General features: G+C 35.9%; 1 protein-coding gene across 1 annotated transcript; it reads left to right on the top strand.

Annotated features, from left to right (window-relative positions):
* The first annotated feature begins 5,189 nt into the window (after positions 1-5,189).
* Positions 5,190-9,891, top strand: LOC110709944 (tubby-like F-box protein 3). The gene is made up of 6 exons (XM_021888194.1): positions 5,190-5,498; positions 7,652-7,739; positions 7,948-8,077; positions 8,241-8,420; positions 8,511-8,993; positions 9,528-9,891. Exons 1-5 carry the CDS (start codon positions 5,190-5,192, stop codon positions 8,971-8,973), a joined length of 1,170 nt encoding a protein of 389 aa, XP_021743886.1. The 3' UTR covers positions 8,974-8,993; positions 9,528-9,891.
* The last annotated feature ends 2,971 nt before the right edge of the window (positions 9,892-12,862 follow it).

Raw genomic sequence — 12,862 nt, 5'->3', positions numbered from 1 at the left:
AGTCTGAGAGGCAAGACAAGGCCTCTCCTGCGGTTGACCTAGGTCTTAGATCCACGGGGAGTGTGCAAGCAGTTATTCACGTGGACAGAGCATGGAAGAAGACCAGAGCTGGAACAGGCATACCTAGGTGTGGTATTGGATGGATATGTAGGGACACAACACAAAGGCGACTTCTAGGAACAAGAGAACAGGCGATCCTAGGCGAGTCTGCGTTACACACGGAGCTCAAAGGAATTCTAGATGTGCTGGAATGGTGTCACTCGAACCAGCTCAAGGAAATCCAGGTTAAAATAGATTGCCAACTGGCGATTCAATTCCTCCGACGCCCGTCCTCGGGGCCAGTCCAGCTACAACACCTGCTAGAGGAGATTTGTAATAAGGGTAGTTTATTTGTTTTCTGTAATGTTAGATATGTTTCGAGACAAATCATTAGGGACGCCCATGACCTAGCTAATAAGGCTAGGAACAGGGACACCTAATGTCTTTAGGTTTTTCTTAGTGCATGTAAAAAAAATAAAAAAAATAAAAAAAATAAACCCTAATTTTTGCCCTAAAATGTTACTTAGATAGAAATTAATAATTTAGATGAAATCAAGGCTTTTAAATCTTGAAATTTACCTCATATCGAATAATATAACTTATACATCAAGGTTTGTTTTCGAAAATAATAAAAAATAGAGCTTATACAACAAATAAATGATAAATCACTACCTTAACAATTACTGGCGATTATGGATGAAGAAAGAAGAATGATAGCAGTGGTGGAGGCATATTTGTGGTATTTGAGGAGAGAATGTGTACGAGAAGAGAAAAAATTTAAAATTACAGGATTTTGAATTGAATTTAAAATTTTAAACGATTCTCTAATTTGACCATATCAAAATCTAAAATCTTCTATTAACTAAACATTACACTTGGCCCAATTATAGCTTAATTTGAAACAATTCCATGTTTAAGCTATTGTGAAACAACTATATCCAGTTGCGGATCTTGAAGATAATTCTTCCAGGTTTTGTTTTTTGTTTTTTGTTTTTTTTTTTTTTTTGTTTTTTTTTTTTGTGTGTGTGTATACAATATTAAATACTCTATCAATTTTGTTTTTATAGTGTAAATTGATCTTTAGTTTTTAAAAAGTCACATATAAAAAATTTAGTCCCTAATAAACAATTTATATCAAAATTAATATACCCGTCTTGTAACAGATTGGAGGAAAAAAAACACAAAAGGTACCATGTATGGTAAATCTCGTACTATTAAAAAAGAGGTTAATGCTCATCCAAACAAAAAACAATAATGAAATTATTAACCAAGTCTTTTATTTAAAAAAGATAACACTAAGAACAAGAGCAAGTATAATTTCAAGGGGATAATAATGAAAAAAAAAAAAAAAAAAACCAAGATTATCTAATACTTGTACTCAAAAAAATAATAATAAATAAATAAATAAATGACATTTGCAGAAATGTGGTCATCGAAATTGCAAAAGCTCTGTAAGTGTGTAATGTGGGTAGTTAGGTAACTTTAGTTTTGTTAGCGTTTTTTTCTTTCCCTAACATTTTTCTTAATTTTGGGCTAAATAAACTGAAAATTTTTGGGCTTCTACCAGGGGCCAGGACCCATATGGCCCCTGTGGAAGATCCGTCATAGACTATATCTAATTAGTACGAAGTACTATTTTTAAATGACATGCTCTTATTCAAACAAGACATTGACTATTTGACTCATTATGTAATTTTCCTACTTTTGTTTTATTATTAAATTATAGGTGTGAATCCATTAGTCTCTTATTATTGTAAAGTTTATTTGGGTTTTGTAGTTAGAGTTCCAAAACATACATCAAAATACAATGCTAATTTACAATTTCCTATATTACTTGGCCATTGATTTTTATTAATTTATTGCTTATGGTTAGATTATTAACATGAAGAGCATTATCAAAGGGGTTTTTTTTAATTTTATTTTATTTTATTTATTTATTTAATTATTTTTTTTTTTTTTTTTTTTTTTTTTTTTGCGTGTGTATGGATGTTCTTGTTACTGAATCAGAAATCCCAAAGAAAGAGAGATAATGAAAGTGTGGAAAAATATCACATTGGAATAATACAAAACACTTAATTACCTTGATTACTTTTAAGCTTATTTAAGAGGTTATTCAACTATATAAAATTTGCATAAAAGTTAGGAAAAATTGCTCCCATTAATCTGAACTTTGCCTCGTCCGCCCAAATTAATCCATACTTTTGATTATTATTTATCACTCCCAACTTTAGGGGGTATTAATTTCTATTGCACCCAACATGTCATCCAACCTGATATAGCAGGTTACCTAGACATGTGTCAGCGTATGATTGACTTATTTTATTTTTTAAAAAAAAACAACTCGCAAACCACCCATGCCCAGCAGTTGCCACCACACCCCCACCCCCACACCTCCGTAAAATCATCCTCATCCTCGAAAACCCCACTGTACCAGAAACTGCCGCCAGCCACCCCTTCCCTTTCCCAAATGCCGAGCAAGGAGGCCACAAAATTAGCCACGAACGGCCGAAATTTGCCGATTTAGGGTTAAAACCAGCCCTTCAGCCCGAAATTTGGTTGATTTCATCCATTTCCGGTGTTTGTTTTCAGGGAGAAATGGGGGTGCGTTTCCTGGTGGTCGTTCTCATCAACAAGAGTTTTTAAAGGGAAAGGGGAGGGTGGTCGGGCGTCACCGGCACTAGGAGAGGGGAAGGATGACCGGACGGTGACCGGTGCTCGAGGGGAAGGGTGTTGGGCTGGTCGTGGGTTGCTGTGGGGTGGTCATTGGTGGCAGCGCGTGGGCTGCTATGGGTGGCTGGGTTTGGTTTTAGGATTTTTTTTATTTTTACATTTTTTTTTTATTTTCTCTATTTTTTTCAACCAATTACATATTGACACGTGTGCAAAAAAAAAAAAAAAACTAATTCACAAATGTGTACCTGATTGACCGATTGCAAGTCATTTGGGTGCAATAGAAATTAATACCTAAAGTTGGGAGTGATAAATAATAATCGAAATTATGGATTAATTTGGACGAACGAGACAAAGTTCAGATTAATGGGAGCAATTTTTCCTAAAAGTTATGAGGCATGAAAATTATATTTGCTTGATAAACGGGTATGGACTTAAATGAGTAAATTAGAAATGGTTTATGGAATAGGGTTAGTAAAAATGAAATAAAGGATATGCTAAGGGAAATCAAGCAATAGCAATGATGGATCAAGCATGTGATTCGCGTTTTGATGAGGAATAAGATGTGCGAGTGTATTGTGGGCAGCCCCTTATCTTTTTGGCGTCAGTCTTACCTTTTTTGGCTGCTTTATTACACCATTTATTTTGTACTTGTTGGTACTCAATTACCCTTAATGACCCACTATATTATCTTCTTAATTGACAAACTGTCACGAACCTTTTCTTTTGTTATTTAATGTCATATTCCAACTTCTAATTAGTCACACATCTAGAAACAACCTTTTCTCCTATCTCAAAATTACCTTCGTCTTTGGGAAATATTCTATCTTCATTCAAGTTTGTGTTTGCGCACAAATTCTAAAGCCATGCTAATCTTGGAGGGCCACCACTTCGTGTATACTATACCAAGATAGCACAAAATCATTTTTCATCATAGTAGTTCACTAGTCCATCATATCGTAACACTCGTTTGTTTGGCTCATCACACACCAAGATAAAAATATGCATTCTGTTTTTGCTTATTTCATATCATTTATTAGTAAATTTATAGAAGATTTTTATGTCAATGAGATTTAGTACTCCGTAATTGCTTATTAATGGTTTTTTTAATAAAATAAAAGTTAGAAAATTTCAAAATCATCAATTACTCTCAACCACTATGGACAATCATACTCCATAAGTCACCACATATTGGCCTTGTTTGGTAAATAACTTATTTGAGCAAAATTAGCTTATTTGACCAACAATAGCTTATTGACTATTAAATAAGCTAACATAAGGTGTTTGGTGGAAAACTTATTTAAAGAGTTTATTCCACTAAATAAGCTCTTATGCTAAAGGCAAATAAAGAAATGAATAAAAGTAAGGCATAAGGTGGTTCAACTTCAAATTCAAAAAATAAAATTAAGAGGTGATTTGAATGTTCGTGAATGTAAAATTAAAATAATGTCCTTTTAATGACAATATTCATTATAAAAAAAAAAGATAAATTTATGAGTTTGTCTACTAGTACTTTTGAACAATGATGCTTAAAATTTTTCCGTGAACATAAGAGATATTTTTTTTCCAAAATAAAAATGACAATGTCATAAGAGATAAGGAATTTAAAACAATTCAATTTCACCAACTCAGATTAACTAATTTATTGACATATTCTCTTTCGCAAGTAATCTATTTCAACTCTTTATGTATAATCAAGCGACCACTAAAGTAAAAGCGTGGAATTAAAAATCGGATAAAGAAAAGGAAATAAATAAGGACACAAAGAGCAACTTTCTATCAATCCAACAAATTATGGTCTTCGGCCAGAGTTGGCAAAGGAACAACAGCAGGAAACACTCAGATGCACTTCCCCACTCAAATCTTAGCTTCTCCAAACCCTAATATGTCGGGCTCACACCCTCTTTCCTTCCTTTCTCCTACTTCTACCAACTAACTAACTACCCAATTTACCAAAAATCCCCAATTTTTAATTGCTTTACTTTGCATTTCATATGATGCTGTTTTTCTGGTGATTGATTGCTTTTTCAATCAATCTGGGGTTTTATCAATTGGGGGTTGTTTTAATTGCTTTTTCTAAGGTTGAAAATGTGAAATGTTTAGTTTTTTAGATCTGGGTATTTTAGTTTCGTTGATTTTGTACGGGAAGAAATGAAGAAATTGGGGTTTATTTGATCATTAATTTTGATGATTAAAATTAAAGTTTGGAGCTTTATCTACTTTGTAGTAGTGGGTATTTGTTTAATTACTGCTAGCTAGCTTTATTCTCATTGCTGGGAATTTTTCATGGTATGATTCTTATGTGGGTCGATTTTTCGAAATTAGGGTTTTGTGAGTGTGGAATTACTTGGATGATGTTGTTGTATCAGGGTTGAATTATGGTGTAGGAAATGTGGAAGTAATTTGTATATCATAAGGTGGTCTATAAGGGTTAAGGAAGCAATATATAAACTATAGTATATAGGTTTAAGGTTATAACAATGTCTTTTAGGAGCATCTTACAAGACATGAAAGATGTAAAGTATAGTTTTAGATCAAGGTCCCAAAGAGTGGTCCATGATAATTTGGTGGTGGTTGATGCTATGGAGCAGAGTTGTTGGGCTAACATGCCGCCGGAGCTCTTGAGAGAAGTGCTTGTAAGAATTGAGGCATCTGAGTGTACTTGGCCTCCAAGGAGAAATGTCGTTGCGTGTGCCGGTGTGTGCAGGAGTTGGAGGGATGCTATGAAGGATATTGTCAAAACACCGGAGATTTCGGGCAAGCTGACGTTCCCCATATCTGTGAAGCAGGTTTGAGATGATACAAATTTTCCTCTTTTGTTTTTGTACTTGAATTATGTATGTTATGATATGATTACATTGTTGGAAGTTCTTTTCTATGGGTGCTTTCCTGTTCTATTTACCATATTTTGTGTTGTAATCGTATTTTAGGAAAGTTATGATGTAATTGTGTTTTAATAATATCGCCGTGAATGAAAATGGAGTACAAAACAAAATGCTGTGAAGGTTATTTACTTTCCATGTTTCCGGTATATATGATGAAACCCTGATGTGTTGAAAATGATAAATTGTTAGTTGATTATTGATATCTATAAGAAGTTATATCCTGCAAAATATTTATGAATTTGTAAAACATTTTTAGTATGTGATGGTGATCTGCTGTAGCTTGCTAGTTGCTAGTTGTTAGTCCATGTGTATTGTGCATTAATTTTAGACAATTAGTACTATTGTTTTGTAGCAAATATAGTCATTTAGAGAATTGATACTAATTTTGTTCTTTTGTTAACTAATGGGCCATTAAAGCTTTTAAAATCTTATTGCCAAATATATATCGATAACCGAGGCTATGTTTTACTCGTCTTCTTTAGGAACTTATTATTGCTTATACTAGGACAATTCAGACCACACTAGATTTCTTATTTGCATTTGCTTATTGCCAATTATCAAAATTTCTTGTTAGTAGAATTTTGAAAATTAGATATTTGAAAAATACACTTTGAACAAATCTAACAAGACCTCACTTAATATTATACAATTACAATCAAAGGTCAATCAAACTAGTTTATAAAAGCAATTCAAACCAAACTTTAGAAAAGTTAAGATTAGACCAGGTCAAACCTTTAAACTAATCACACCAAAACATCTTATTTCAAGCAAAGTAAACATAGCCTTAAAAACATTAGAAGAATGAGTATGTGATCTGAAGGGAATTTTTTGCACTTTACTGATGCCATATGGTTGATTGGTTGCTGAAGAATTTAATGTGATGAAAAAGTGTCTAGTTTCTTTCTCTTTGTGCATTTTTAATAATATATGTTTTCCTGAAAAAAATAAAGTAATTTTATCTCGAATTTAAGTATAAAAATAAATAGGGTGGCCACATCAGTTTAAGAATCTAAATATTTTGGTGACTATCTTTTTACTTGTGCCCTCAAAGAATGACATTGGTGATTGAGTCCTCAGTTATGAAGCCAAACATTTTACGAGGAAATTTAGGGAATACCTTGTTCGCTGTTTTAATGGATGAAATTAATGCTTGTTTCGACCTGAATTTTGTACTGGAAAAAGAACACGCTGAAGCTTTTGGTCTTTAAGGGACTGCTAAAGGCATCATTGTATTTGCAAAATTGATTTAAGGATGATGTGCGAGGGAACAAAAGAACATTTGGGCTTGCTCTTGTAAAATTTAAGTATGTGTGGAAGCATTTATTACAATTTCATAGTAAGGGTTGCATAGGAATGTTATGGCACCTTCTGCAATTGTTGTAACAGTTGCAAAGCCACTTCTGTTAATGATGCGAATGATTTATGATGAAAATGATTTTGTGGCTTTTCCAGCCCAATTTCACCTTGTGAGAGCTCAAAAATGACTTTGACATGGCTGTCATTGGTGTCTGGGCTGACACCTTTTCTTAGCCTGAAATCAGATTAAGTACTTGAGAAATTTTTGTACATAGATTGTATGAAAACTATGTATTCCATTTTCATACAAAGTTTTTAATTTGCTATTTCTAAAAGTTGAAAAGATAAATAAAATAATAATAATAAACTTAAAAATATATAAAAGAAAATTAAAAAATATAATCTGTCACATAGCCCTATTGCTGTGTAATTGTTGCTTATCTGTCAAGGCAACTTGCTACAAAACTTCAACCTTGAGTGATTACTTGTGAACACACTGAAGCCCACTTAGTTTATGAAAAAATTTTGAATTTATTTTTATATTAAAGGCAATTATTATCATTTTTTCTTTAAGGATCTTGCTTTTCAGTGGATGTGAGTAAATCTTTGGTTATACTTTCTATTGATGAATTTGTGGTCATAGGATTATTTTCATCATGAGTGGAAGAAATCTGTCTTTTGTATTAATAGCTAATGTTGGTTGTTATAAAACTAGATGCTTTTTGACCTGAGCTAATGTTTACTTATGCTGCTTTATTTAGCCTGGATCAAGAGACACTCTTATTCAGTGTTACATTAAGAGACATCGTGGCAGCCAGACATATTATTTATTCGTTAGCTCAAGCTCAGGTGAACTTGCTGTACCTTTTTGAATATTCAGCTTTCCATTTAAATAGATTTTTCAAAGCAAGTTTTGATAGGGAATGACTTAGGTCTAGAGCTTATAAATGCATAATAATAGACAATCCTAATAATGGGCATGATTGTATTTTCTGTTTTACTCCTTCTTCCCCACCCTTGTTTGCACGAGTCTCATTTACTCTCAAATTGATGTTAGCTTCATATGACGATGGCAAGTGCATTCTTGCTGCAAGGAAGTGTAGACGCCCGACTTGCACAGACTACATCATTTCCCTGAATCCTGAATACGTCTCCAAGGGAAGTAGTGCCTATGTTGGGAAATTAAGGTATTTTCTACTGCGTATTGACTTTGTTCTTACAGCCGAATTTCACTGCTTTAAACTTATTGGCCATTATTTGAACCTAAATTTTCAAGGTGAAAAGAACAAGGCACATCAATATTTAGTTTGGACAATTTCCTAAATTCTACTCCTATATTTTCAACCACAGATCCAATTTTTTGGGCACAAAGTTTACAATCTACGATGCACAACCCTCAAATGCTGGAGCTAGAATCATAAGAAGTCACTCTACTAGACTAGTGGGATCAAAGCAGGTTGCACCCAGGGCTCCTGCAGGCAACTATCCTGTGGCACACATCTCTTATGAGCTGAATGTCTTGGGCGCTAGGTAAACCATGAAGATTTATGTCTTTCTTCATCCTTAAAAATCATGAGAGTTGTGTTTGTGATTTCTGAAGAATGACTTCTTTATTGACAGGGGTCCGAGGAAGATGCAGTGTGTCATGGATAGTATACCTGCTTCTGCTATCAAACCTGGAGGACTGGCCCCCACACAGACTGAATTTCTGGTCAATAATGTGGATTCTTTTCCTTCAATCCCCTTTTTTAGGTCAAAATCTATTAGGGTGGACAATTGCTTGTCTGATGCTGCTCCCAATCAGCAAGAGGGAAGGTTAAACCTGAGAAACAAGGCCCCTAGGTGGCATGAACAACTTCAGTGTTGGTGCCTTAACTTCAATGGTCGTGTAACTGTTGCTTCTGTCAAGAACTTTCAACTGGTTGCTTCCCTAGAGGATGGATCTGAGCATGAAAGTGTTATTCTTCAATTTGGAAAAGTCGGAAAGGATGTATTCACCATGGATTATCACTACCCAATTTCCGCTTTCCAGGCTTTTGCCATTTGTCTGAGCAGCTTTGACACCAAGATTGCTTGTGAATGATATGCATTTGAGCCTTTGAGGTATGATTTAAGTTCATTAGCCATCCTTGACTTGCATGATGCCTTTTCGTTCTGGTATACCTTTTTGTTCAATTATTTAAATGGAGCTATTGCCATGAGACAGAAATACTAGATTTTTATGTTACATGGAATCTTCATGTTACCTCAAGTACCTCCAAGGCTCCAACACTATTCTTGACTAAAATCATGGAAATTTTTCACAATTTAGCCGATTTGGACACATACCCGTTCCAACACTAGTACCCAAGTCCATGAAACACAACTAGATTTATACTATTGAGTAGCTGACATTTAAAATCATAACATGTTTCTTACTCTGACCAAAGTTGGTTTGACCTTTTAATTATTATACCATATTACCATTCCTCTGATTGTTTGGTTAATGCCATTTTCATTATAATCTTCAAGATATTTTTGTACTATAATTGCACTTTGATTATTTTGGTTCCCTGAGGAAGAGATAAGGTATTATTTTAAGCCCAAGCAAAGCTTGCAAAGCAACTTATATTTTTCTTCCTGCTTGCAATATCTCAGGTAATTTAACATGTGTGTGAAAGGGTGAAGCTGTTGCACTTATCGGCATGTGGATGTTGGTGAGGAAGATTCTAGTTTGTTGGGCAGCGACTTCGCTACTGTGTGATTAGTTAGTTCATTTACTGTCAACTCTAATTTTCGCATCGTGTACATATAATTTGAAGTCTGTGTTAAAAGACAGGCTTTAGCTTACTTGACTGTTTGTTGGCTGTGCGCTTTTCTTTCCTTTTTGTGTTTTCTGTTCGGGGTGAGAAGGTGTGCTGAAACTCACCTGCCGGAGGATTTGTCGCCTTTGTCAACATTAATTGTCTTGCTGTAATGTTAGATTAGCGAGGTTTGTTGTATGGTTTCTGTTTCAGGAGTTTCTCTAAGTTTCTTGTCGTATGTGCTCCAATAGCATCACTGAGCTAATATAATTAGATCTTAGAACTTTAGAAGTATTTTAGTACGCTATACGAAAACTGCATCAACGCGATTTTCTTCCCTCGGCAAAATTACCACTAGGCTGATCAAATGGACTAGTTCTGTTTCAAGTTTTTGCCAGGGACTAAAGCAATCAAGGGGCATAATAAGGCGAAACCTTTGTCATATTCATATTACCCTCTAGAAATGTGGCTTTTCACCATTGTGTCTGTAAATTAAGTTTAATTCAGGGGGTTAAAGACTAATGAAAGTATTCTCATTGAGTTCTAGCTTGTGGTTCAAAAAGACAATTCAACATAAACATACTCATAGTAATGAATAAAGGAAGCTGAAGCGGCTTTTCTTTTTTGGAGACAACGAGCAAAAGTGAAATGGGATGAGTTTGGTGATGAGCATTCTAAGTTGTTTTTTTCTGCAGTTCAGGCCCGACGGCGGAAGAACACTATTATGGGGCTTAAGGACCATGAAGGTTCTTGGGTTTCGGATGCGGGGGATATTCGTTCTTTGGTTCTCAATTTTTACAAGTCTTTATACAGTAGGAATTTGGACCGACCTTCTGTTTCTGAATTCCCTTAGGATTCCCTTCAGTTCCCTTCTTTGTCTAATAGGCATCGTCAGTCCATGCTAACCCCCTTTTCAGCTGATGATATTAAGCAGACGATGTTTAGTATTGCTGATGATAAGTCTCCAGGATCCTGATGGTTATACTTTAGCCTTTTTTAAGACCTATTGGAGTGAGGTGGGTGATCAGGTGGTGAATGCTGCCCAGTTCTTTTTTGCTCATGGTTATTTGCTTAAGGATTGGAATCGGACATTCTTAGTTTTGCTTCCTAAGGTAGATCACCCTGAACTTGTTTCTCAATTTAGACCGATAGGACTCTGTAATGTTCTTTATAAATGCATAGCTAAGTGTCTTGCTTGTCGTCTACGTTGGATACTTCCAACATAGTTTCAGATTTTCAGAATGCCTTTGTTCCGGGTAGGTTAATGTCTGATAATTGCCTGATGGTGCACGAGATTCTTTCATTTATGAATGCTTCCAAAGCCAGGAAACGTTTTTATGCGGCCTTGAAGCTAGACATGAATAAAGCTTATGACAGAGTTGAGTGGGACTTTGTGTGTAGGGTTCTTCAGGTTTTTGGGTTTCCTCCCTACTGGATTCATCTGATTATGCAGTGTGTATCTACAGTGTCATACCAGGTATTGGTTAATGGGTCACCTACAGAGGGTTTTCGTCCTCAGCGTGGTCCACGTCAAGGAGATCCGCTATCTCCATACCTGTTTGTTTTGTGCATGGAGGTTCTTTCGGCTATGCTGCGTAAGGCAGAATCGGAAAATCTTTTTCAGGGTATTAAAATTGCTAGGGGGGCTCCTACCATTTCACACTTGTTCTTTGCAGATGACTCCTTGCTATTTTTCAGGTTTCTCTTCCAGCTTGTGAACAAGTGTTGAATGTGCTTTCTGCTTTCTGTGATATTTCGGGTCAAATGCTTAATTTGCATAAGTCATTTGTCAAGTTTAGTCCTAATACTCCTGAGGATTACTGAGCTTATCTGTCTGGTTGTTTGAAAATGCGATCTGAATCTAGATTGGGTTCATATTTGGGGCTTCCTGTTGATTTAGGTCGTAGTAAATGCTCTGAGTTCGGTTTCCTCTTGGATAAGGTGGCCAAACATCTACAAGCCTTTACAGCTCTCCGGCTTTCGCCGGCGGCTAAGCTTGTTATTATTAACTCAGTGCTCATTGCCTCCTTTAATCACATCTTGTTTGTTTTCAAAATTCCTGAATCTATATGTTCCAGAATGGATAATTTGTTAGCCAGGTTCTGGTGGAAATCTTCTTCTTCTAATCGAGGATTGGCTCTTCGGTCTTCGTCGTTGCTCCATCTTCCGAAGGGTTTAGGGGGATTAGGAATTCGTAGTATTTCCCTTTTTAACTCTTCCCCGTTGGCGAAGCAGAGTTGGCGACTTATTCACTGCCCTAGCTGTTGGTTTCTCGGCTTCTGTCTGCGAAGTATCCAGCTCTTTGTTCTACTAAATCCATCTCAACTTCTCGTCCCTCCTGGGGTTGTAGGGGTCTTATTTCGGGGATGTCCTTGTTGTTGAAGGGTTTGTGTTGGAAGGTTGGTTAAGGTTATTGAGTTCGTATTTTAGAGGATTCTTGGGTTCCGGGGGGACCAATTCATTTTAAGAATCTTCCGTCCGAGTCAGTTCGACCGACTCTTGTTTCTTCTTTACTTGATCCACGTTCTTGCGCGTGGGATGCTACTATTATTCACGGGTTGTTTGATTCTAGTTCTGCTGCTAGAATTCTTTCTTTGGATCGACCTATGCGTTTAATGGATGATTTTGTTTACTGGAAGTTTACTAGGGATGGAGTTTTTACAACGAAATCTGCTTATGCTCTTCTTTGTGAGCCTAGGGTCATGTCTGGTAGTCCATCTCAAATCTCTCAAGCATGGTGGAGGAAGTTCTGGGCTTTACCAATTCTTCCTCGTTGGAAAATATTTGGTTAGAAATTGTTGCACGACGCTCTTCCTTTAGCGACTATTCTCAATTCTCGAGGCCTCCCTGTTGATCCAGTTTGTGCATTTTGTCATGCGGATGTAAAATCTGTGTCTCATACATTCAGAGATTGTCCTGCTATCTGTAGTCTTTGGTTATAGAGGGCGTTGGGAATCCAATGGGATCTTATGCAGTTTCCTTCGTTTAGTATTTGGTTCTCAGGTACAATTTCTCTTTTTTCGTCATCTAGAAATTGGAAGGGCATTTTTTCGTTTTTTTTTCTCTCCTTTGGGCGATTTGGATTTCTCGTAATCACTTGAGGTTTAGGAATGTTGTTTGGTCGCCTGGGTCAATTGTGGGTTTGGCGTCAGATTGGGTTATTCGTAATATGCAGGCTCTAGATTGGAA

Source organism: Chenopodium quinoa, unplaced genomic scaffold (genome assembly GCF_001683475.1).
Source record: "Chenopodium quinoa cultivar QQ74 unplaced genomic scaffold, ASM168347v1, whole genome shotgun sequence".
NCBI lineage: Eukaryota > Viridiplantae > Streptophyta > Magnoliopsida > Caryophyllales > Amaranthaceae > Chenopodium > Chenopodium quinoa.
This window is presented reverse-complemented; position numbering and strand designations above follow the sequence as displayed.